This window comes from Cupressus sempervirens, chromosome 9 (assembly GCF_028749045.1).
Source record: "Cupressus sempervirens isolate cs-2001-9-10 chromosome 9, ASM2874904v1, whole genome shotgun sequence".
NCBI classification, from domain to species: domain Eukaryota; kingdom Viridiplantae; phylum Streptophyta; class Pinopsida; order Cupressales; family Cupressaceae; genus Cupressus; species Cupressus sempervirens.
In genome coordinates, this window is record NC_143126.1 from 447651660 (window position 1) to 447676942 (window position 25283).

General features: G+C 33.0%; 1 protein-coding gene across 1 annotated transcript; it reads right to left on the reverse strand.

The window, feature by feature from the left end:
- Positions 1-225: 225 nt before the first annotated feature.
- On the reverse strand, positions 226-1808 carry LOC149539231 (expansin-A10-like). The gene is made up of 3 exons (XM_089799162.1): positions 1685-1808; positions 1010-1331; positions 226-535 (listed from the first exon to the last, which is right to left on the reverse strand). Exons 1-3 carry the CDS (start codon positions 1803-1805, stop codon positions 226-228), a joined length of 753 nt encoding a protein of 250 aa, XP_089655288.1. The 5' UTR covers positions 1806-1808.
- Between the last annotated feature and the right edge of the window lie 23475 nt (positions 1809-25283).

Consider the following 25283-nt stretch of genomic DNA (forward strand, 5'->3'; position numbering starts at 1 on the left):
CCCAGTAGAGGGAAGCGGATAATGCATGAATTGAATCTAGTGCTAACAATAGTGAGCCAATCTTCTTAGAATAATTTATTTTTGTCATTGAATGTACCTTCCAGGATTTAAGTCTGGTTGGTGTACAATGCTGACTGTGTTACAAACCCTCAAACAAAAAATCCAAAGTGTTACAGACCTACTAAAAGATTTGTAGGGCAGCAACCCATATGTAACAAATCTGATCTATCGGAAATTTCTAGTGGAAGAGAATGACTGGCCGAATCCCCAATTGGAAGGAGCCACATCGTACATGGTGATAATTCTTCCTCTGCTGTTCATCACTCTGAATGATAAACTCTGTCCATTCAGATAAGAATTACTCTGCCAATTTGCTCCCCAATTTCGATTCATCTGTTGCCATCCAGTACTTGACCCCTTTATCCAAGCTGCTATAATGTCTCCTCTTCCACCCACATTGCTTATCAAAACCAACTCAAAATAATCCCGCCCATTTATGGTAAAACGGATTCCCCCAGTCCTTATGCAAGGAACTCTGTAATCAATGTCAAATGATTCAGATCATGAAAAACTTTACCATATGCAGTTGAATTCAAAAATGTGTAAGAAATCCTACAATTTTTTCAGATCTAGCTCTACTTGTAAACTATAGAACTTAAATCCAAAAACTGAAGCTCAGAAAAAGCTACAATTTTTTCAGATCTGGCTCTGTTTCTAAAATTTAGAACTGAGATCTTCGAAAATCCATTTCTTGCACATCTAAACAATTTCTGATGAAAAGCTAAAAAGATTAAGGCACCTTTTTACTTCTCATTCTCAAGCTGGACATCGATTGAATCATTAGAGTTGAGAGCGATTTACAAAAATATTTTGGTTGGAAATCATGAATTGCAATTTCCACTTAATTTGTACGTATTAGAGTTCATATCCTAACATGTAATCTCCATTATAAAGTACACATCTTCACCATGAGTATAATGTAGAAAGAATAGTAAATAATTTGGCCTACCTCTTGTAAAGAACAGGCACAATTCCACCATGGTATTGAGCGATCTGCAAAAAGGCAGGCTGCGCCATGTCAAAATGTTGAAGAGGCAAATTGCACCACCCTCCATTGTCATTTGGCAAAGCATTATTGGGTGGACAAAAGTTAGTAGCAGTAATTGTTATGGATTTTCTAGTTAGGCACCACTGAGGATCCTTCTTAAAATCACATTTTATCTTGAAACAGGCTCCACATGTTCCTCCATTGTTGAACAGAGCACTGCTCAGAGCCGCAGTGTGTACCTCATATCCAGCGCTGTACAAATTGCCATAGCCACAAGCACCACCTGCAGCAATAACAACATCTTCCTTTTACTTAGTTTTATTCAATCTCCTATTCAACAACAAACAAAATGATATATCTAATGAGTAATAGAAGTTTGATCTAAAGTACTGGAAATAAATTAAAACAGTATAGCAGTTTAAAATCATTCTGAAAATAGGCAAGAGTCTATAATACAACAGCAAATTGTGAGCCTCTTATCTGAATGGTCTTGAATTCCAGTCTACTCGAACTTAATAAATAATAATAATAAGCAATTACAACACAATAATGACTTCGGCCTCTTACAGAACAAACAAAAAAATCGTTCTAGAAATGCTAAACTGTAGTAACAAAAAGAATTGATATCAAACTAACCCATGGTTCCTGAAGCATCACCACCTCCATAAAATGTGGCATGCCCTTCATACCAACCATGCACTCCTCCTCCTCCTGCAATAAAACATACTAATGCAAAAACCACCATCAAGATCTCCATCGCTGCAATAATATATATGGGCTTCTAAACAAGCTGATGATTCTATGGTCTTCTCAACAAATAAAACTGGTGATGTCCTCCACTCACACCTACCATATATATACACTACATATGCTCCCCCAATACGGACAACTTCAACACTATAAGACAAGCATCAGGATGGACTTGTGAGGAGGAATTTGACATTACAGAATACCACAATTGAAAATTTAGTGCATTGTTGTTGAATTGCAAAAAACTTTGGTTATGGAAGTTTGAATTTTTGGGTGCAATTTTCTATAACAGCATTTTTCTTCTAAATTGGGAAGACCATCTGCAAGTAATTTGTAAGCTATCAAATTTTAACCATTTTGTCTGTTTTGTATTCACATTCACATTCTCAGCACAAACATGAATGTTATCACTACCCACACCTTACAAACATGTGATTTCTTACAACTTGTGATTTCTAAAAACTTGCTATATACTGATTGTATAGTTGTGGAATGAATCTCCATATTCGGATAAATTTAGTGGATTTTCTAGAAACTCGTCACTGCAGACCTTGTTTTCAGCAATTTATTTGCCACTTCCAGAAAGTGGAGGACAAGCAAATACATTGATTAGAAGATTAAAATTTTAGTTTTATTGGAATAATTTTAGTTTTATTGAAGAATTTTAGATGTAGACTGTAAGATTGTTAGCTAAGTGTGGTTGGCATGATCCTATACGCAGCTTGAGGACATTACAATGAGTTGTGCTGTGGTAAGACTAATCAAAGTTTCCAAATTTCTATATTAATAGAAAGTGTCAAAGACCTATAAAAAGAAAATGTTGTTCTGTATAAACAGTGTCAAGAAGTCCTATAAAAAGGAAATGTTGGTTCTGTATAAACTTTTGAAGGCATGAACAGTTGCTGTAAGAAAAAAAGTATGCCGTCTAGAAGCTAAGATCTTCCAGATGAGAGGTTCATAAGTTATTATTCTATTATAGGTTATTGCTTGATTTTATTATATTATTTTTTTGTTGATTTTCATATTATTTATGTAGACAAATATTTTTTTAAACAATTTTTTTTCAAAATTTTAAATATATTTGTGTCTTTTATTTGGTAAATGTGAATTTAAAAGATGATTTGTAATATTTGACATAAAAAGATAGAGATTGATGTATATGTTTGCCAAAATTAAATTTTTTTATGTAAAACAAATATTGAACTTTCTTAAAATTAAGACGCAAATTTGTGTCTTTGGTGAAACTAGTTGTCTCATGAAGAAGAAATATCAAAATATTCTACTTTAATATTTATATGTGGTATAACAATAATATATTCTATAAATTGTATCATTATTATATATTATTTTAACCTAACTTAAATGAATATTATAATAATACATACATAACAACAGGTGTTGCAAACAATAAGAATTTATTGAATGATTTTGACATTTATATTGCTTATTGTATTCCCCTTCTTACCCTCCTACTCTCTTTGGTGACAAGATGGCCAAGAATTAAAACCTCCTCAATTCTTATGTTAGATTTAACAACTCTAGGAGCATGAAAAGGCAACACAAAATGGCACCCCCAAATTTAGGTTGGTACACTTAAGTTTGATGAGGGTTAACAAGGAAAAACCAAGGTAAATTAACAATAGATGAAGTGATAAGAAATTTTACTCAAAGAAAAAAGGCTCCTTTTAGGGAGTTAATTTATTGGTCCATTACATTTTATGACTTCAACATGTCACATATTTTTCTTTATTATTGGTAAACTTGCAATATATAGAAAACATTTTCAAATAGTAAAGATTCCCATTTTCTTTTAGGTGGTTGTTGGATTGTATGTTGTGCTACTCATATTAGTTTCACAACCCAACCTTATTCTAGCAAAATCACTATAAGGAATTTAAGACACTTTAACATGTTTTAATCCAAACACACTTTAAGTCCTCTTAGACTACATATTGTATATGTTCAAACTCTAACTACTTCTAGTACTAGTATAACAGGTGAACCCAAAATAGTGGGTTACACTTTTTGGCCTAAACTAACACTGAACTGTGATTTTTTGAGAAAACTTTCACTTTCAAATGCAAATTGCCATTTAACGGTTAGGAATTTGAAGATGAAGTAAATTAGATTTTTTAAGGATTTTCTATCTAGATTCTAAATATATTTTTTATTTTATTTTTTAAATTTATTTTACTGAATTAATTTTTCTCTTGCAAAAATTGATATGTTATCAAAAACCTTATTTTGAAAGAGTGAAGTTGTTTTTGACACACACAACTTTTTTTTTTTTTTCTAAAATAGATATCAATTTGAATCTTTCAAGTTTAGTTTTATAACATCCATATCAAAACCATGGAGGTGGTCTGAATTCTTTATCCTTAGTATTTCATATTTTATCAGAGTTTAAATTTGACATAACACTAATTTGGACATACATGGCTTTTGACACATGTAACTTATTATATATTTACTTGATTTAAATTTTTTTTTTTTTGATTGAAGGAGGACTCAAATACAAAGACTCTAGCTATTTTTCAAAAAAAATATTCTCTTAGTTACTATTTTTCTGTGAGCATCCAATATAGAGGTTTATTTTTATAGTGAACCTCTGTTTAATTCACGTAAAAAATGTATACCTAAACAATTAAAAATGTACCAAATTCATAGTCATTAGAAAGGTCATTCAGAGTACTTCTATCATGCAAAATGACATGTCTTCAGTGCTCCATCTGAACTTGGCAGTTGAGCTTGGAAGTCATGAAAACACTGGATATCTTCTAACATTTGGGGAAGACTTGTAATTTCCTAGTTTCGAGAGAAACTAAGTTTCTATCAAAACTAAAATCATTAGTTTCGATAGAAAATCAATCTTTTAGTGACTGAAACTAAGAAAGTGGTTCAAAGTGGGTCATGTGTGCGGTTAACTAACCCTAGGTAGTTTCGATCAAAACTCGGGCCAGCCTTTAGGGGTTTATTTTAGTTTATATAACTTGTCATATAAATAATATTTGATTTTTTTTTTTCATTTTTAACATTCAAATCCAATCAGATAATTCACACTTCAATTGGGAGGGAGGAAAGATTTTGTAACCTTCTGTTTTCAAATTTTGGAAGAAGAATTTGTGACATGGGAAATATAGATAAAAGAGAAAGTACATATGCATGAAGAAGAGCTCACGAACAAGAAGATGAAAACTGTCAAAAAAATTTACTAGGATACTATAGGAGGCAAGGTACACATGCACATTCTTTTCCAATGCATATTTAACATATAATGTATTTAATCATATTCTAGACTTTTTGTACATATAGTTAGGATTAGGATTTATCCAATTAAGAATATGGTAAATATTAACTTGGGTTACTATTAACTTAATATTAAGGCTTTATTGAATTATGAATATTTAGGATTAGGTAAAATTAAATAGCTGAATATTTAGGATTAGGGTTTATTACATTATGATTCTTAAATTATGAATATTTAGAATTAGGGTTCATTTTAATTATGGTCTTCTAAATTATGAATTTATTTAGGACATATTTAGCCAGAACAACCTACTACAGTTAGAGAGGGTTCATTCCAAGTTCAAACATGTATTTACATGCACACGTCTCTCGTAAGTATAATATCTCTCTAGATTTTTAGGTCTAGGCAAATTTTATATCTTTGATTTTTTATTTTAGAGACAAATCCCCTTACAAACTTGCTTGATTTTATTTGTTATAGATCATGCACATGCCGTAGTAGATGATGAAAATGTTGGACATGAGGAAATTGATGATGAAGCAGTAGAAATCGAAGAAGGATCATCTGAAGGTTAGATAAAATTGTATTTAATAGTTCACTTGTTATGTATATATACATATATCCCCTTAAAATAAGTTGTATATTAAGTCTATATTTTAATTTTTCTTGCAGCCCAAGATCAAACAACAAATGAGAATTTCTTTTTCCCCTAACACAGAGGTATCCATGTGGCCCAGCCCAACACTTAGAAGAGGTGAGCTGAGGTGAGACTAATCCTCTATGGGTCGGGCAACAAGCTTGTACAACTATCCCATGGGTTAATAGTGGAGAGAGGTTTAAACCCAAGACCATGGGGGTAACCCACAGCCTCAAGTCTCCACTCTCAACTAGACAAGCTAGTGCCTTTCGACAAATAAATGAGAATGTTAATCTAGCTCAAAGATTGAAGAGAAAATTTAATCACAGAAACATAGATTATTTAATTGAAATGGATCTGGAAAAATTGAGAGGATATGCTAATCAACCTATACATACTACAAAGAGGAAATTGAATAAAAAGTCTAAAGAAATTTTAGCACAATTTGAGAATCTTGATATAGTGGAGAAAAATCAACTATTGTCAATTTCACTTCTTAAAGATGAATTAAAAGAACCTATTGGGTATCTAGATACAAGTATAAAAAAGAGGAAGACTGCTAAGCTACAAAAAGATATTGTTGAAAGTGTTAAGGAAGGATTACATTCCATTGGGAAAAAAACTAGATATGTAGATAAATCCATTGCATGAAGAGTGATACTAACATCTATTTTAAATAAGATATTATGGCAAAAAAGACAGATCTCTTCACTATCATCTCATATTGGGTATATTTGAAAGATGTTATTACATTTAATCTAAAAGTGAGAAATAATTTAGATGATAGTACATAAGAAGGAAATTGAGTGCTAATGTGTAGAGTTCCTCAATCTGATAGGATTGTGGAAACTTAGTCATTCAATTTTGGATTGATAATACTCATCCTTCACCAAATAAAAGAGATATCATCAAGTAGAGGATTGGGCCTAAGGAGTATCTTCAACATGCAAAGCATTGGTTGGATGTCACACAACATGAATTGTATCTCTCATTTTGTAATTTAAATTCTAACACAAAGATTGGGCAAACAATGTTTGAAAGATTGAAACCCTATTTTGAGAAGATAAATAAAACTTTTGAAACATATTGTTGTTGATATCATTTTGAATTTGATTTGTACTATCAAGGGTTCTGAAAGATGATAGAAAAAAGTGGTGTTTGTCAAAATTATTTTCATAAATGACTGAGCCAATTCATAACATCAATCTTATGTGACAAACCAAATGATCACGCACTATGTGAAATAGATTGCATAAGAGGAACTTGTGAAACAAGTGGTAACCTAAATAATTTTTCTTTGAGAGATGAAGATATTGTTATGGTGAGGATGCTAAAATGTAAGAGACATAAGTATATAGAGTCAGAAACAAAAGTTGGAAAAGAATCAACATGGTCAGAATATGTAAAAAATGACATACCTGCTGGAGAATTTATGCCAAATTTTTGTAAATTGATTCAAACATTTATACATCGTGCTTTTTTTGCTAACTGGCAAGAAAAATAGTTTCAAACACTAAGAGAAAGTTTCCCACTTAGAACAATTTTATCTATTGTTGATTTTGCATAAAATTACTCTTGCATTTCTCAAAAATAACTTCAAGCCAAATACTACTATATAGAGTAGGTTATTATTATGGCTCAAGTGCCTTATCGACATGCACAAATTGATTTGGATGGTGTGGAAAGTAAAAATCAAGCACAAGTCATTAAAAAAGAGCATCACTTTTACATTAGTGATGACAAATAACATGACACACATTTTGTGGAACATTGTTCTAAGACATTTTTTGAATATTTGAAAAACGAATGCACAAAAATGGAAAAATATTGTGTATGGTCACATGGATGTGCAACACAATTTAAATTTGCTAGACCATTTTATGCATTATGTAAATATCATCGATACCATAATATACCACACATTTGGAGTTTTTTCGAGAGTGGAGCAAGAGCTTGTATCAAATGTGCTTTAAGAAAGTATCAAATGGAATCTAAAGGATATCACATTAATAATTCCCATGATGTGGTTAAGTGGTTCAAAACACATTTTATGATGCCAAAAAGTATAGATAACACATCATCACAAGTAGATCAAGCCATACCATTCATAGTGGTTTGGGAGGTATCAGGTATACATTAATTTGAATATTATTATTGAACCAAATTTATGTTTAATACATTAGGTGATAACTAAATTATGTACACACATATTTAAAACTCATTTTTTATATGTATGTATGCACCTTACATTCAAGTTTTGATATAAGATCAATGCATGTATGCAAAAGGGTAGAGAAGACACAATCTTTGCATTTAGTTATGAGTAAAAATAGCAATGCGTGGTCATTTCACACAAGAGAATACTCATGTTTTTGTCTTGATTGCATTGATAAAACTACGATGGTTGTATTCATCAAGAATATGGATAAGTGAGTGAATGGACTTTGGTGCCACTAGATGTTATCAATACGAATGAGTTTGAGGATGAAAACTATGATGATATTCCATTGATTTCTAGTGATTATGACCATATTTTAGGATTGATCATAGTTCGTTAATTTATACACACGTGTATAAATTATGCATATGTACATGTACAAGTGTATTTATTTCATAATTTTGGTTAATTTATTTAATATATATACACTCGTGTACATGACACAAGGAATTTATATACATATACTTTGTGTAGGCAATGTTTTTGCAGTCATGGTAGCATCTGAAAATGTAGAAGGTATTAGCTATTATTTATTGTGTTGCACCATACAAAGAGAGAAGCTAACAAAGTTTGAAATAAGTGATGGAATTATGTTTCCCACAAGTTAGTATATAGTTAAATCATGTATCTACATCTATATGAATTCAAATTTATTGACTTATTTGATTGATGTATATACATGGATACGTATACATATATTCATAACTTAATTAATCTATGTGATATTTTTTAAATGCATATGCAGGTTCTGTTGTTGTACAGAGAACATATTTGAAGCAAAGTAAACTATTTAAGAATGGAATTCATTGAACACTAATTATCAACCTAAAAATAAGGTATATTAGTATAGTAACCATGTTAGTACCACTGGTCTAACTCTTCATCTAGTCAAAGGACCTGGAATACGTAAGTGAAGGCTTGATATTGATGATCACAGGAAAATATTAAATGTTATCCAAGAATGAACTGACCCACTTGATATGAACTAGAAACAACTTGTAATTAGAAATAAATTGAACATTCTAAAATTTGGTTGAACTAATTATATATTAGGACCTGTGTCTTAAGGGGATGAAATTAGGACTTGTTGCAAAGGGATGAAATTAGGACTTGTAACTAATGTATATTACTTTTACTCTTTCATTTAACTTGTCAAGTTTAAATTTTTATTTGTAACTAATTATAGAAATTAGGAACTTATATGCAACTAATTAGGACATGTGCCTTGAGGGGAAGAAATTGGAGCACTTGTCTTAAGGGGATGAAATTAAGATTTGTAACTAATTATATTACTTTTACTCTTACATTTAACTTGTCACGTTTAATTTGTGATTTGTAACTAATTATAGAAATTAGAAAATTATATGCAACTAATTAGGACATGTGCCTTGAGGGGAAGAAATTAGAACACTTGTCTTAAGGGGATGAAATTATGACTTGTATCTTGAGGGGATGAAATTAAGACTTGTAAGTGATTATATATTACTTTTACTCTTTCATTTAACTTGTCAAGTTTAAATTGTGATTTGTAACTAATTATAGAAATTAGGAAAACTTATATGCAACTAATTAGGACATATGTAACTCTATCTCTAACCCTTCAACCCTAACTATAACCATAACTGTAACCCTATTAGGAATTATGTAACTAACTAGGAACTTAATCATATCTAAATATAACTTGCATAGAACAAAATTAACCACATATGTATACATCAATTTCATAAACCAACATAATCTAACCTAATCTTGAACATTATCCAACATAATAGATAACATATTCTAACATGTAAAAGAACATAATCTAACATAATCCAACATAATCTAACATGTAAAAGAAATGTATAGATAATGCATATATGTAGGTCAATCATAAAACATGTATATGAACCTAAGCATAAACACACATGTGTCAAACATAGTTCTCGAGTCTACAATATATGTATCAATCATAAAAAAGAAGAAGCAAAAACATGTATAATCTGGATGAAATTCTAGATCAAATAATCTAGATCAAAAATCTCGATGGATGAAAGTCTAGATCAAATAATCTATAAAAAAAAAAACTATAGATCGTCAAGTGTAGGACTATCATTGTGACATTTCCTCATAGCGCAGTCTAAAGACTAACTATCAGGATGCTGACTAGGATGTGCTAAACCCTATATATTCAAGAGAAATTGGTATCAATGTACATAATTTCATATTAAATTAAATCTCTTTTAAATTTACAAATTGCATGCAATTTATATATTACATTTAAAACTCACATGTGTCTAATTCAAAACATTTAAAATTTACCTATCTACTACTGACATCATCATATGAGTCTCAACGATGTACAAGATCTGGCATCAAAGCTAGAGTAAAAAGAGGCATGTCTCCCTATAATATATACATACATATGTGCAAAAAATAAAATTAAAAAATGTATAATTACAAAGGCCCATGGTATTTATACATGCATAAATTATTAGTTAAACAAACAATTGAAATTTTAACATGAACCTAAAAACTATAGATTTACCTGTGTAGATGTTGGCATTTGATAATACTCAGACTTTCTAACATTTATTGTGTCCACCAATATATCCAAATTTTGTTGGCCTCATCTAGCTCCATCTCTGCATCTACACTAGCGTGACTAGTGACTGGCACATGTCCTAATAATGATGAGCCAAGTGGACTGACTAAATGAAATGGCATAGAAGTAGAATCATCAGGTGTCAACAAGTTCATCTATCCTATGGTCAACAAGTTGAAGTCAACATGAGTCAACAAGCTGAAGTCAACATCATCAAGGCCCACATATAAGCTTTGACCATTCCTTGCACTAGATGAAGGTTCTATACTAGTATGCATATGTCCCTTTGCAAAAAAAGAGTGGTTAGTAGGTGGATCATGATGTGTACTACCAACATGACCACTACCTGATCGATGAGAGAAATGTGGTTGAGGAGCATGGACACGATGTCAAACATATGATATGCATATGCCAAGATACTCTAATATGAATATATATGAATAGATCCTCAGCAAGAGTAGTCATATTATCTCGTGTGAACACTCCAGTGAGACCCTATAAGCTAGTGAGTGAAGGGATGTTTGCTACACTGTACAAGTCTCCTGAAGATGAAGTATTAGATGATGATCTAGAATGCTGATGAGACATCAAATATTAGCCAACCTTGTCACTAAAAATAGGCATGATAGCTATAGAAATCTTTCCAACTCCCTGAATCACCCCCCGCAACTGGGTGCTACGCATGGCCTCATCAACTAAGGGACATAATATAGGGGAAATAACAAGCACCTTCTCTCAAAAAATTGATCTAAGTGTCAGTGGTGGTTGACCCAACTATCTATCAAGTAGTCTACCACACCCTTTTCCTAAATGCGATGGTAAATCAATGTAGTTCACCATCCTTCCTAAGTGAACCTCAACATAAAGTTGTCATGTAAATTAGAGTAGAATTTGATCATTATTTGGATCAACTTGTTGCAGTGAAAGACTTGAAGAGACCTCATGTCTCTTACTGTTAAGGATAATCTATATAGTACATGGAAAATATGAAGCAACACCATGATTCTCATCTATAATATATGTGAGGCTCTGTAAGATGACCTGACATGTACTACTATACACACTAAAGCATGTGCCACTAGCCAAGGATTCATGAAGTCTTTGAATCTCTTGGTTAGTGCGATCATAGAGCATGTCAGGTGGGATAGGTTGCTGATTTATAGGAATAGGCTATTGCTAGGGGAGATAGGCTACTCCTTGAAGGGGATAGGAGGTTGTTGTTGCTTAGGGGGATAGGGGGCTATTGCTCGGGGGGATAGGAGGTTGTTGCTAGTGGAGGGGGGTGTTGTTGATCTACCACATGGAGGTAAATGTATGTAGTATGCATGTGTAAACTTGAATTTAAATTAAAATATTAAATTTTTAATAAACTTGAAATTTATCACATACAATGACATTTAAGAAACTAGAATTTCACAAACATGAAATTAAACATATAATACGTGTAAACATGAAATAAACATAACATATCGTACTACATGTGTTTTTTGTACATCCTAAATTAAAATATGATATTTAATAAACTTGAAATTTATTGTAGTTGATGACATTTAATAAACTAGAATTTTTTAAGTTCATGAAATTAAATAATATGTTTTCAAATATGAAATAAACATATGTTATGTACATGCACATAGAATTTCATAAATGTGTGCAACAACTTCATAAAATTATTTCAGTTAAGTCTAGATCACATGGGTGGACTACCTGACACATAACTAGGTTAAAATTATAAAACTAGATTCACCATATAATTTAATAGGTATATTGTCACGATCATGGCTAAGGTTACTAGGGAAATAAGTAGGACTATGGTTAGAGTTATAGTTAGTGTTAGGTTTAGAGTTAATTTTGGGGTTAGGCTTAAAGTTAAAATATTAGCATTAAATTAAGACATTATTAGGGTTACAGTTAGGTTTAGAGTTATAAAATTAGTAGTACATATTATTCTTGTTGCATGTGCCTCATAGCACATATATTTTTTATTAGGGTTGGCATTCAAGGTTAATGTTATATCATGATTATGGTTTATAGTATGGTTCTAGGGTTAATTATAGGGTTAGGGTTTAGTATTAAGATTGAGTTTAGGGTCATTACTAGGGTTTAATTATGGTAAATTTTCATTAAGTTAGGGTTCAAAAAATATTTATGGATAGATGATCCAGTGGATAATTTACTTGAAAATTGAAGTGTCTTCAAATCTCCAAATTTTTGTACCATCAAAAAGATCTTAGCATCTTGATTCCAATGCAACTTGAACAGAGCAAAAAAGGAGTCCGTTTATGCAAGTTACGCTCGATCAAAGTTCTGGTCAATAGGTGGACCAAAGGGCTAGATAAGGGGCAAAATCAAACCATCTCAAAAGTGGTCAACAATGGATTTCAAAATGAAGAGCCCGATGAGAGCTTTCCAACGACATTCGTTTCGCCAAAAACGGACTTCATATGTGAAAGTTATGGCCGTTTGAATTTTGGAGGCAAAATGTACTAGTGATGATGTCATCATGATATCAGCAGCTCAAGTGATGACACATGTCAAAAATATGAGCAAATAAAATAGTGCCACATGGCACCTCAAGCTCAAATTTGGTGGTTTAAAAATTTATTAAGGAGGTTTGAACCTCCAACCTCCCATTTACCACTTTCCCTCCTTGCCACTAGACCACGTGGAGCATTTAACAAGTTTGTAACAGATTTTCTATTTAAACTATGAATACCGCCAAAGCCGTTTGAAAAGATGCATAGGTGGGAGTTGAACCCTCGACCTAACTGCCCCTAAAATAGTTGTGTGCCAATACACCACTGATGTGGCTTGTTAAATGCATGGCAGATGTGTTATTTAACCTGTATCAAACAGCAAAGCCCCCTTAAAATAGATTTATTTGTTATTCTTAACAACATTATCCCCTAAAATTATATAAATGCCAAAATGTAAAAATGGCAAAGGGGGTTATTCGAAGGGAGACTTGAGAGAAATTGCTCTTGGTGAAGTTTTTAAAAAAGAAATAGGGAGATTTTTCAAAGAGATTTTTTGGAGCCATTTTCGTGCTTCAGAGTATTGTTATGCTACCGAAGTGCTAGAAGAAATGGTCTTCTTGGTGCATAATTGTAATTGATTTCTGGAGATTAATCAGATCAGTCGTACTCTATTGAAGTCGACTCGGAGACATAGTCACGTTTGTGGTGAACTCCGAAATGAAACTTTGTTTGCACTTTCTATCATCTTCTCTATCTCAATTCTATTTATTTCACCTCAAGCTTTTGAGTTTGTGATGCTTAATTTCATTTATGTTAAATGTATTAAGACTTTCGCTAATTAATTTATTTAAGCATTCAATATTGCAATTAGTCTAGATCCGTCCATCAGAGCAAGTGGTATCAGAGCCCAGTTGACTATTATTGCAGTTGTTTTCTTGAATGGTAACAAGAACCAGGATTCAAAAGGGCAAAGGCAAGCTTGAAGAATTTAATCCTGAGATCGAGAAGTGTAGAACATTTTCAAAGATGTCTATTTCTGGAATGGAGGTTCCTGATGAGATCAGTGAGCAGGAATTTCAAAGAGCATTCCTCAAGATGAAGGCTAAGGTGGACATTCTTCTCCAAGAGACACACGAATGACAATTGAGAAAGGCAAATAAGGCTAAGAAGAAGGAGGAAGCAAAATCCTCATTAAAGGATGACAAAGCCAAAGGAGTAGGAGGTGGTAGTGACCCTCCTGAACCTCTGTCTCTGTCTTCATCATCTTCTCCTTATTCTCCATCTTCTCCTCATTCTACTTCTTCTAATCCTTTCAAGAGTGGGTATAAGCCTAAGATCAAACTGGATGTAAAATTTGACTTGCCTAAGTATTGTGGTGAACTTAATGCTAAAAAATTGGATGATTGGATTCAACAAGTAGACGTCTACTGTAGAGTCCAGAACCTACTAGATGATGTTGATAGGATCCAATTAGCTACTCTTCGGTTAGGAGGTACAGCTTTAACCTGGTGGGAGAGTAAGACTAAGGCAGAAGTTTCACAGCATGGTAGAGTCAGTTTAACTTGGGAAGAGTTTGTTAATGCTCTTAAGAAGCAATTTTATCCCCTAGGACATATGCAATAGTTAATGATAGACTGGCAAATGTTTAGGCAAGGGAAGGATGAAACTGTCCAAGAGTACACCCATGAATTTAGGAAAAGGGCTATTTCTTTGAATGTTCCTTTGTACACCCAGGACACTTTGTTGAAGTACATAGGAGGTCTTCATTCCTACCTTAGGCATTCTATTTTGGTATTGAACCCTTCTAATTTGGATGAAGTGTTTGTTCAAGCTATACACTTAGAGTTAAGGGGTAAATGATCTTTTATTGATAAGTTTGATAATGATGTAAAGAAATCTTCTAAGAATGCAGAGATAGAGAAAGGAAAGAAGGCAGCTATAGTAAAGAAGGATGAGAAACTTTCTTGCACTCATTGTGACAAGAAGGGTCATGATGAAGAACATTGTTGGAAGTTGCATCCCGAATTGAAGCCTAAGTGGGCTCAGAAATTTGATCAGAAACAAAAAGGTAAGGAGAAAGCAACAAATGTTATTATGAATCCTAGTTCAGATTTAGATGATGAGACTAAGATAACAGCTATGGGTTTGAAAGGTAAAGCTCCTATTTCTAGTGTTTCTATTGCTAGTTGTGCTTCTACTTCTTCAGTAAATGACTTGTCTGAAGATAAGAAAATGAATGAGCTTTTTCATTTAAGGGTTGTTGCTAAGAACACTAAAATTGATGCACTCGTAGACAGTGGTTCTCAAGTGAATTTGATTTCTGAGAGTATTGTGAGAAACTTGGGATTGAAAACCACATTACATAAGAAACCTTATCCACTAGGCTGGATTTGTGAAAATGATAAGTTGCAAGTAACAAGACAATGCACCTTAAGATTCGCAATCACTAGTAAGTTTGTGGATAAAGTATAGTTTGATATGGTTCCACTAGATATCTGTGGGATAGTGCTTGGTAGCCCTTATATTTATGATAGAAAAGAAATCTTCTACAAGGAGAAGAATCATTATCACTAGTTTAAAGATGGCATTCAGTATATTGTGCATTCTAACAGGATTAAGACTGATCGTTCTTTTGCAAACATAGGGCAATTAAAGAGGGTAATTAATGCAAGTAAAGAGTTAACTCTTATGTCTGTTAGCATAGGTGGTTCTACACTTGAACTTGGAGTAGCTAACCATGGTCAGATGTTGCAGGATGCACCCACAGTACAACATGAGGGAATGATGATTGAAAGCATTGATGGTTCCTTGGGTAAAAATGTTCCTGTTGTGAAGGATCGACATGTTGTTGATTTATTCACTTTCATTTTTGCATTATTGTTCAGCTTGATGCTAGTCAATGTTTATTGGTTAGTGGCTATGACAGTTGATGTAGATGCTTATGGAAGTGATAGAATAATGTTTATGATCAACAATGTTGTTGCAATCTTCATTGTGCTTGTGAGCCAGGTATTTAGATGTACAGATGATACAGGACAAGTGGGGAGGCCAAGTTCTCAGTTTATGTCAAAGTAAATGTCACTTTTGGAGGTCCAAAAGGTCTTCAGTGGGGAGGCTTGATCTGGTGGATAATTTCAGTGAAAATTGAAGTGTCTTTAAATCTCCAAATTTTTGTACCATCAAAAAGATCTCAGCATCTTGATTCCAATGCAACTTGAACAGAGCAAAAAGGAGTCCGTTCGTGCAAGTTACGCTCGGTCAAAGTTCTAGTCAACAGGTAGACTAGAGGGCTAGAGAAGGGGCAAAATCAAACCATCTCAAAAGTGGTCAACAATGGATTTCAAAATGAAGAGCCCGATGAGAGCTTTCCAACGGCATTCGTTTCATCAAAAATGGACTTCATATGTGAAAGTTATGGCCGTTTGAATTTTGGAGGCAAAATGTACTAGTGATGACGTCATCATGATATAAGCAGCTCAAGTGATGACACATGTCAAAAATATGAGCAAATAAAATAGTGCCATATGGCACCTCAAGCTCAAATTTGGTTGTTTACAAATTTGTTGAGGAGGTTTGAACCTCCAACCTCCCATTTACCAATTTCCCTCCTTGCCGCTAGACCACATGGAGCATTTAGCAAGTTTGTAATAGGTTTTCTATTTAAACTATGAATGCCGCCAAAGCCGTTTGAAAATATGCATAGGTGGGAGTTGAACCCTCGACCTGGCTGCCCCTAAAATAGCTACGTGCCAACACACCACTGATGTGGCTTGCTAAATGCATGGCAGATGCGTTATTTAACCTGTATCAAACAGCTGAGCCCCCTTAAAATAGATTTATTTGTTATTTTTAACAACATTAACCCCTAAAATTATATAAATGCCAAAATGTAAAAATGGCGAAGGGGGTTATTCGAAGGGAGACTTGAGAGAAATTGCTCTTGGTGAAGTTTTAAAAAAAGAAATAGGGAGATTTTTCTAGGAGATTTTTTGGAGCCATTTTCGTACTTCAGAGTATTGTTATGCTACCGAAGTGCTAGAAGAAATGGTCTTCTTGGTGCATAATTGTAATTAATTTCTGGAGATTAATCAGATCGATCGTACTCTATTGGAGCTGACTCGGAGACATAGTCATGTTTGTGGCAAACTCTGAAATCAAACTTTGTTTGCACTTTCTATCTTCTTCTCTCTCTCAATTCTGTTTATTTCACCTCAAGCTTTATATTTTGTGATGCTTAATTTCATTTATGTTAAATGTATTAAGACTTTTGCTAATTGAATTTATTTAAGCATTCAATACTATAATTAGTCTAGATCCATCCATCAGATCAAGTGGTATCAGAGCCCAACTGACTATTATTGCAGTTGTTTTCTTGAATGCTAACAAGATCCAGGATTCAAAAGGGCAAAGGCATGCTTGAAGAATTTAATCCTGAGATCGAGAAGCGTAGAACATTTTCGAAGATGTCTATTTTTTGAATGGAGGTTCCTGATGAGATCAGTGAGTAGGAATTTCGAAGAGCATTCCTCAAGATGAAGCTAAGGTGGACATTCTTCTCCAAGAGAGACACAAACAAGAATTGAGAAAGGCAAATAAAGCTAAGAAGAAGGAGGAAGCAAAATCCTCATTAAAGGATGACAAAGCCAAAGGAGTAGGAGGTGGTAGTGACCCTCCTGAACCTCTGTCTCCGTCTTCATCATCTTCTCCTTATTCTCCATCTTCTCCTCATTCTACTTCTTCTAATCCTTTCAAGAGTGGGTATAAGCCTAAGATCAAATTGGATGTAAAATTTGACTTGCCTAAGTATTGTGGTGAGCTTAATGCTAAAAAATTGGATGATTGGATTCAACAAGTAGAAGTCTACTATAAAATCTAGAACCTACTAGATGATGTTGATAGGATCCAATTAGCTACTCTTCGGTTAGGAGGTACATCTTTAACCTGGTGGGAGAGAAAGACTAAGGCAGAAGTTTCATAGCATGGTAGAGTCAGTTTAACTTGGGAAGAGTTTGTTAATGCTCTTAAGAAGCATTTTTATCCCCTAGGACATATGCAACAGTTAATGATGGACTGGCAAATGTTTAGGCAAGGGAAGGATGAAACTGTCCAAGAGTACACCCATGAATTTAGGAAAAGGGCTATTGCTTTGAATGTTCCTTTGTACACCCAGGACACTTTGTTGAAGTACATAGGAGGTCTTCATTCCTACCTTAGGCATTCTATTTTGGTATTGAACCCTTCTAATTTAGATGAAGTGTCTGTTCAAGCTATACACTTAGAGTAAAGGGGTAAAGGATCGTTTATTGATAAGTTTGATAATGATGTAAAGAAATCTTCTAAGAATGCAGAGATAGAGAAAGGAAAGAAGGAAACTATAGTCAAGGAGGATGAGAAACTTTCTTGCACTCATTGTGACAAGAAGGGTCATGATGAAGAATATTGTTGGAAGTTGCATCCCGAATTGAAGCCTAAGTGGGCTCAAAAATTTGATCAGAAACAAAAAGGTAAGGAGAAAGCAACAAATGTTGTTATGGATCCTAGTTTAGATTCAGATGATGAGACTAAGATAAGAGCTATGGATTTGAAAGGTAAAGCTCCTATTTCTAGTGTTTCTGTTGCTAGTTGTGCTTCTACTTCTATAGTAAATGACTTGTCTAAAGATAAGAAAAGGAATGAGCTTTTTCATTTAAGGGTTGTTGCTAAGAACACTAAAATTGATGCACTCGTAGATAGTGGTTCTCAAGTGAATTTGATTTCTGAGAGTATTGTGAGAAACTTGGGATTGAAAACCACATTACATAAGAAACCTTATCCACTAGGCTGGATTTGTGAAAATGATAAGTTGCAAGTAACAAGACAATGCACCTTAAGATTCACAATCACTAGTAAGTTTGTGGATAAAGTGCAGTTTGATGTGGTTCCACTGGATATCTGTGGGATAGTGCTCGGTAGCCCTTATATTTATGATAGAAAAGCAATCTTCTATAGGGAGAAGAATCATTATCACTTGTTTAAAGATGGCATTCAGTATATTGTGCATTCTCATAGGATTAAGACTGATCGTTCTTTTGCAAACACGAGGAAATTAAAGAGGGTAATTAATGCAAGTAAAGAGTTAACTCTTATGTCTATTAGCACAAGTGGTTCTACACTTGAACTTGGAGTAGCTAACCAAGGTCAGATGTTGCAGGATGCACCCACAGTACAACATGAGGGAATGATGATTGAAAGCATTGATGGTTCCTTGGGTAAAAATGTTCCTGTTGTGAAGGATTGATATGTTGTTGATTTATTCTCTTTCATTTTTGCATTATTGTTCAGCTTGATGCTAGTCAATGTTTGGTGGTTAGTGGCTACGATAGTTGATGTAGATGCTTATGGAAGTGATAGAATAATGTTTATGATCAACAATGCTGTTGCAGTCTTCATTGTGCTTGTGAGCCAGGTATTTAGATGTACAGATGATACAGGATAAGTGGGGAGGCCAAGTTCTCAGTTTATGTCAAAGTAAATGTCACTTTTGGAGGTCCAAAAGGTCTTCAGTGGGGAGGCTTGATCCGGTGGATAATTTCAGTGAAAATTGAAGTGTCTTCAAATCTCCAAATTTTTGTACCATCAAAAAGATCTCAGCATCTTGATTCCAATGCAACTTGAACAGAGCAAAAAGGAGTCCGTTCGTGCAAGTTACGCTTGGTCAATGTTTTGGTCAATAGGTAGACCAGAGGGCTAGATAAGGGAAAAAATCAAACCATCTCAAAAGTGGTCAACAATGGATTTCAAAATGAAGAGCCCGATGATAGCTTTCCAACGACGTTCGTTTCATCAAAAACAGACTTCATATGTCAAAGTTAGGGCCATTTGAATTTTGGAGGCAAAATGTACTAGTGATGATGTCATCATGATATCAGCAGCTCAAGTGATGACACATGTCAAAAATATGGCAAATAAAATAGTGCCACATGGCACCTCAAGCTCAAATTTGGTTGTTTACAAATTTGTTGAGGAGGTTTGAACCTCCAACCTCCCATTTACCAATTTCCCTCCTTGCCACTAGACCACATGGAGCATTTAGCAAGTTTGTAACAGGTTTTCTATTTAAACTATGAATGCCGCCAAAGCCATTTGAAAATATGCATAGGTGGGAGTTGAACCCTCGACCTGGCTGCCCCTAAAATAGCTATGTGCCAACACACCACTGATGTGGCTTGCTAAATGCATGGCAGATGCGTTATTTAACCTGTATCAAACAACTGAGCCCCCTTAAAATAGATTTATTTGTTACTTTTAACAACATTAACCCCTAAAATTATATAAATGCCAAAATATAAAAATGGCAAAGGGGGTTATTCGAAGGGAGACTTGAGAGAAATTGCTCTTGGTGAAGTTTTAAAAAAAGAAATAGAGAGATTTTTCTAGGAGATTTTTTGGAGCCATTTTCATACTTCAGAGTATTGTTATGCTACCAAAGTGCTAGAAGAAATGGTCTTCTTGGTGCATAATTGTAATTTATTTTTGGAGATTAATCAGATCGGTCGTACTCTATTGGAGCCGACTCGAAGACGTAGTCACGTTTGTGGCGAACTCTGAAATCAAACTTTGTTTGCTCTTTCTATCTTCTTCTCTCTCTCAATTCTGTTTATTTCACCTCAAGCTTTTGAGTTTGTGATGCTTAATTTCATTTATGTTAAATGTATTAAGACTTCCACTAATTCAATTTATTTAAGCATTCAATACTACAATTAGTCTAGATCCGTCCATCAGATCAATAGGGTTAGGAGTGTGTGTGTTGAGAATTGTGTTCTATGTTAAGTAGGTTATTATGGTTAGAGTTATAATTGTGTTTATATAGTCAGATCATTAGTGTTTAATATTAGTGTGAGACCTATATTAGCGTTACAAGTAGAGTTATGATTAGGTTTAGGATTTAGTGTTAAATGTTGAGTAAGTTAATATAATTATCCCATTAGGGTTTAGTATTAGGATCAAGGTTTATGTTATGGCTATAGTTACATTGTTAGGGTTAGAGTTAGGATTATGGTTAGGATTTAGAGCTATATCATTAGAATCATGATCAATGTTAGGTAACTAATATAATGTTAGGGATCTTTAGGATTAAATGTTTAAGGCTAGTGTAAATATAGATTAAAGTTTTTAGTTAGAATTCATAGTAGAGTTTTTTTAGGGTTAAGAAGTGAGGATCATGCTGTAATATTTTATAGTTATTCTTCACATCATGGTTAGGTTTAGCGATAACTTTTGGGTTAAAATGATATAACTTGAGGTTTAAAGGTTTATGTGTAGGGTTTAGATTTTATGGTTATGGTTAGAATCAAGTTCAATTATAGGGTAAATATATAATGTTTAGAGTTAAGATTAGGATTAAATTTACATGAGGGTTAGCATTGTGTTACATGATATTTAAGGTTAGGATTACACGGTTATATTTATTTTTAAGATTAGGTTTTAGTCAAGGTTTTATTAGACTTAAGATTAGGGTGAGGAGGTCAATGCGAAGTTTATATTAGGGTTCATATCATGACCTAACTCATTGGAACTAATCTTACTGGTTAGTTCTTTGAGATTAAATTATTAGGGGTAAGGTGAAGATTTAAACACACAAACACACATACACACATGTGTATAAATGAACTTAAATTTTAATATACTACAAGTTCAAGTGTGTACAAAAAAAATTAAATGTATGTGGTCATATCCATAATATATATGTATATGTACATGTGTGTATATATATACACACATATACATGTACATATGTACATGCATACATCTATATACATACATATTCATATATATGTACATGATATGTATATTTATGTATATATACATGTATATACATTGCATATACATACATACATACATACATACATACATACATACATACATACATACATATATATATATATATATGTATATATATATATGCATATATACATGATATATATACATACATACATGATATATACATACATATATATGATATATATACATACATACAATAAACATATATAATTGAAACTATGAAACTAAAAATGTATAAAATGGGTAAAAAATTGAAAAATCATACTTTTTTCAAATGCTGGTAAATTTAGATGCCTCTCTTTGCACTTTTGATTGAAACTGTCTATAGCGCCACTATCAAAAATGACATGTGGGGTCACAATGCATTATTTGAACATTTTCATTTTTTGTTAGTTTTGATCAAAACTACTAGTTTCAATCGAAACTAGCAAGCCCCACACCAAGGTTAAAAAACCTTGGTCAGGCTTTATAGTTTCAATCAAAACTATGTGGTACATAAAGTTATGATAAAAACTTGCATTTTTATTAGTTTTGATAGAAACTATTTGTTTCTATTGAAACTTTAAAAATAGTTTCTATCAAAAATAAGAAATGTAAGATTCGTAGTTGCACAATTCTGGTGGAATTTGTTCCTTTGAAAAAGTGTAAACCACTATTGTGGATTCACCCTGTGTCATGTTTTGATTACTTATTTATATGATTTATTTATGTGATTAGATGGTAGATGTGATACTACATGTTATATGCTGATGCATGGTTAAGGTTGAGGTTGAGATATATGTTGAGTTAAGTTTGAATAAGTTTTATGTTTGAAGTGGTAAAAGTTTTAGAGATTTTGATTCACTCCCTCCCCCCTCCTTCTTGGCATCTCACTTTCCCATTATATTTATAACAATTGTCATTAGATTTGAGTTCTCTAAGCAATAACTTTAACCACTTGGGAGTTAAAAACATTGGAGATGGAAGCCTTCAAGCTAAGAAAGGTGGCTGAGAATTAGAAGTTTAATTTGTAGCTTACATTTGTGCAAGTTAAGGTTGCAAAGGAGGAATTGAAGAAATCCTTGAAAAGAAGGAAGGATATGAAAATCCAAAAAAATGACACTCAATACGAGGAACAAAGCATTGTGGACTTATGTGATGAAGGTTGATCTAGTGAAACTCAAGAAACAACGTCATATCTATTGGAGAAGAACAACATTCTAATTGAAGAGGTAAGAGAATTAAAGACAAAACATGAAATACACTTAGTAAGGTTATGTGAAATCATTGAAAAAGAGAAAGAGGCTGAAGAAGAAAAGGTTCTATATTTAACCTACTTATTCATTGATATGATGCTCTATAACTTCTCAGTCACTTTCATCACTGAGCTTTGAAGACTCTTCACCCTTTATTTTTCTTAATAATCTTTCTTAATGATTATATTAATTCAAATTGATCTTCATCATCAGATTTATTTCTTGTCAAAGTTATCAATGTAGTTTCAAGTGGAAACTTAGAAGAACTAGGCTAATTGTTGACTTTTACTTCTTTCTTTTTATTTTCTTCTTCTTGCTTCTTTCTCTTCTTTTCTTCCTCTTCTCTCTTCTTTCTTTCTTCTTTCTCTCTTCTTCTTCCTTCCTCTTTTCTTCTATTTTCCTTCTTTCTTCTTTCCTTATATCTTTATTCTTTCTTCTTATCTTTTCTTTCTTTCTTCTATCCTCTTTTTCTTTTTTTCTTTTTTTCTTCTTCTCTTCTTCTTCTTTCTTCCTCTTTTCTTCATCTTCATCTTTAGGGCTTGTATAATTTACCAAATTCTCAACAATAGAAGGGCCCAAATCCTTAAATGGATTTTCTGTAGTATCCAAATTGATGCTCATGCTATTAATTTGCGTTGTTTTAGTGCCAATTATTATGTGTGGCATCTTTTTTATTTTTTTGCCTCTTTCATTCTGAATCCTTTGTGATCTTTAATGTTGTTGCTTGTGCATGCATTAGTTTCTTTATTGTAGGGATTTCTCCCATTGTCTCCTTGCTTTCCCTTTCCTTGTTGGGTTCCACTAAAGTCATAGCTTTCACAATAACTTCTTCATTTTCCTTGTTGACCTTTTCATAGTTTCCTCCCATTATTAGTATATCTCTTTTCTTATTCCTCAATAGAGGTTCTATGTTTTTCATAATTCTTGTAGAATGCTCATCATTTTCAACTTTGCACAACTTTATTATCAAGTTTTCCCTTGTTTTATTGTCCTCCTCAACTACTCTTTTCTTTCTATTTATTGAAATTTCATAGAGATCTTTTGGGATTTGTCCTTACATGTCTTCAAATCTTTTGTTAGAAATAAACATGTGCCTAATGATTGCATTTTCTAACTGAATTCTATCAATACCTATGTACAAATGATAATATTTATTCAATTGAACAAATCTTCCATCATTTAATATTGCACAATTTATTTTCTTAATTTTTGGCATCTATTTCCTTTTGTCAGTAGTAGAAGCTTCTGATCTCCCTTTCTATGTTTCTTTCTTTGGTTCTTCTTCTGTGCTCTCTTTCTCTACTTCTAATTCATATTCCTCTAATTTTGAGACAACTTATGTTTTTCTTCTCTACGTACCCTTATGTGTAAAAAGTGTCTTCCTCTTCTTCTCTAGTCCACCAACTAGTTCATCTACTCTTTTGTGTCTAGGAGGTTCAATTTTCTCTTGTTTTACTTCTATTAACCTCATAGACTTGGATGAATGAACTTTGATAATACTGACATCTTTTCTTGCTTTATTCTAAATAGGTGAAATGATCTATGATTGTACTTGTGACACTTTTGCATAGGGAACACTAGGTATTTATGCAGATGATCTTGCTATTGTCACTCTTATTTTTGTACTCTCAATTGCTAAAGGTTTAGAAATGAGCATTGTTTATTGGCCACTTTACTTCATTCATGCTTCTATTCATACTAATTCTTTGAATTCTTCTAGACTCATTCCTAATTCCTTCAATATACTTTCTATCTTTTTGTCAACTCTTTTCTTGATTTCTTTGACTTTTTCTTCATAGGTACCCCATCTAGGATGCTTCTTGTCTCTCTTTGATTCCAAAATAATCTTTAGATAATCTTCTATTAACTCTTCAGACATCTTATAGCCCATATGATCAATGAATTCTACCCTTGGTTTGATTGTTTTCATGCAAGTCACATCAGTTTCAAACATAAACAAATGTCATCTTTGTATTTCTCAACTAATGATGGAGGGATCCTATATCTTTTTTTTATCTCCACTTAAAAACTTTTCATCATTATATTTATATCTTTAGTCATTCTGTCCTCTGAATATTTTATCTATTAATGCATGATCAAGTTCATTGTACATCTATTTGTGTTCCATTCATAGTCTAACATTCCAAAGAATTTCTTTATCACTTGGAAGAATATGTGTGTAATCAAATATTCAAACCTAAACATTTCATTCTTTGTCTTCTTGATTCTATCAATACTGTGCAATAGTTGTTGCTTAAGTATCTCAC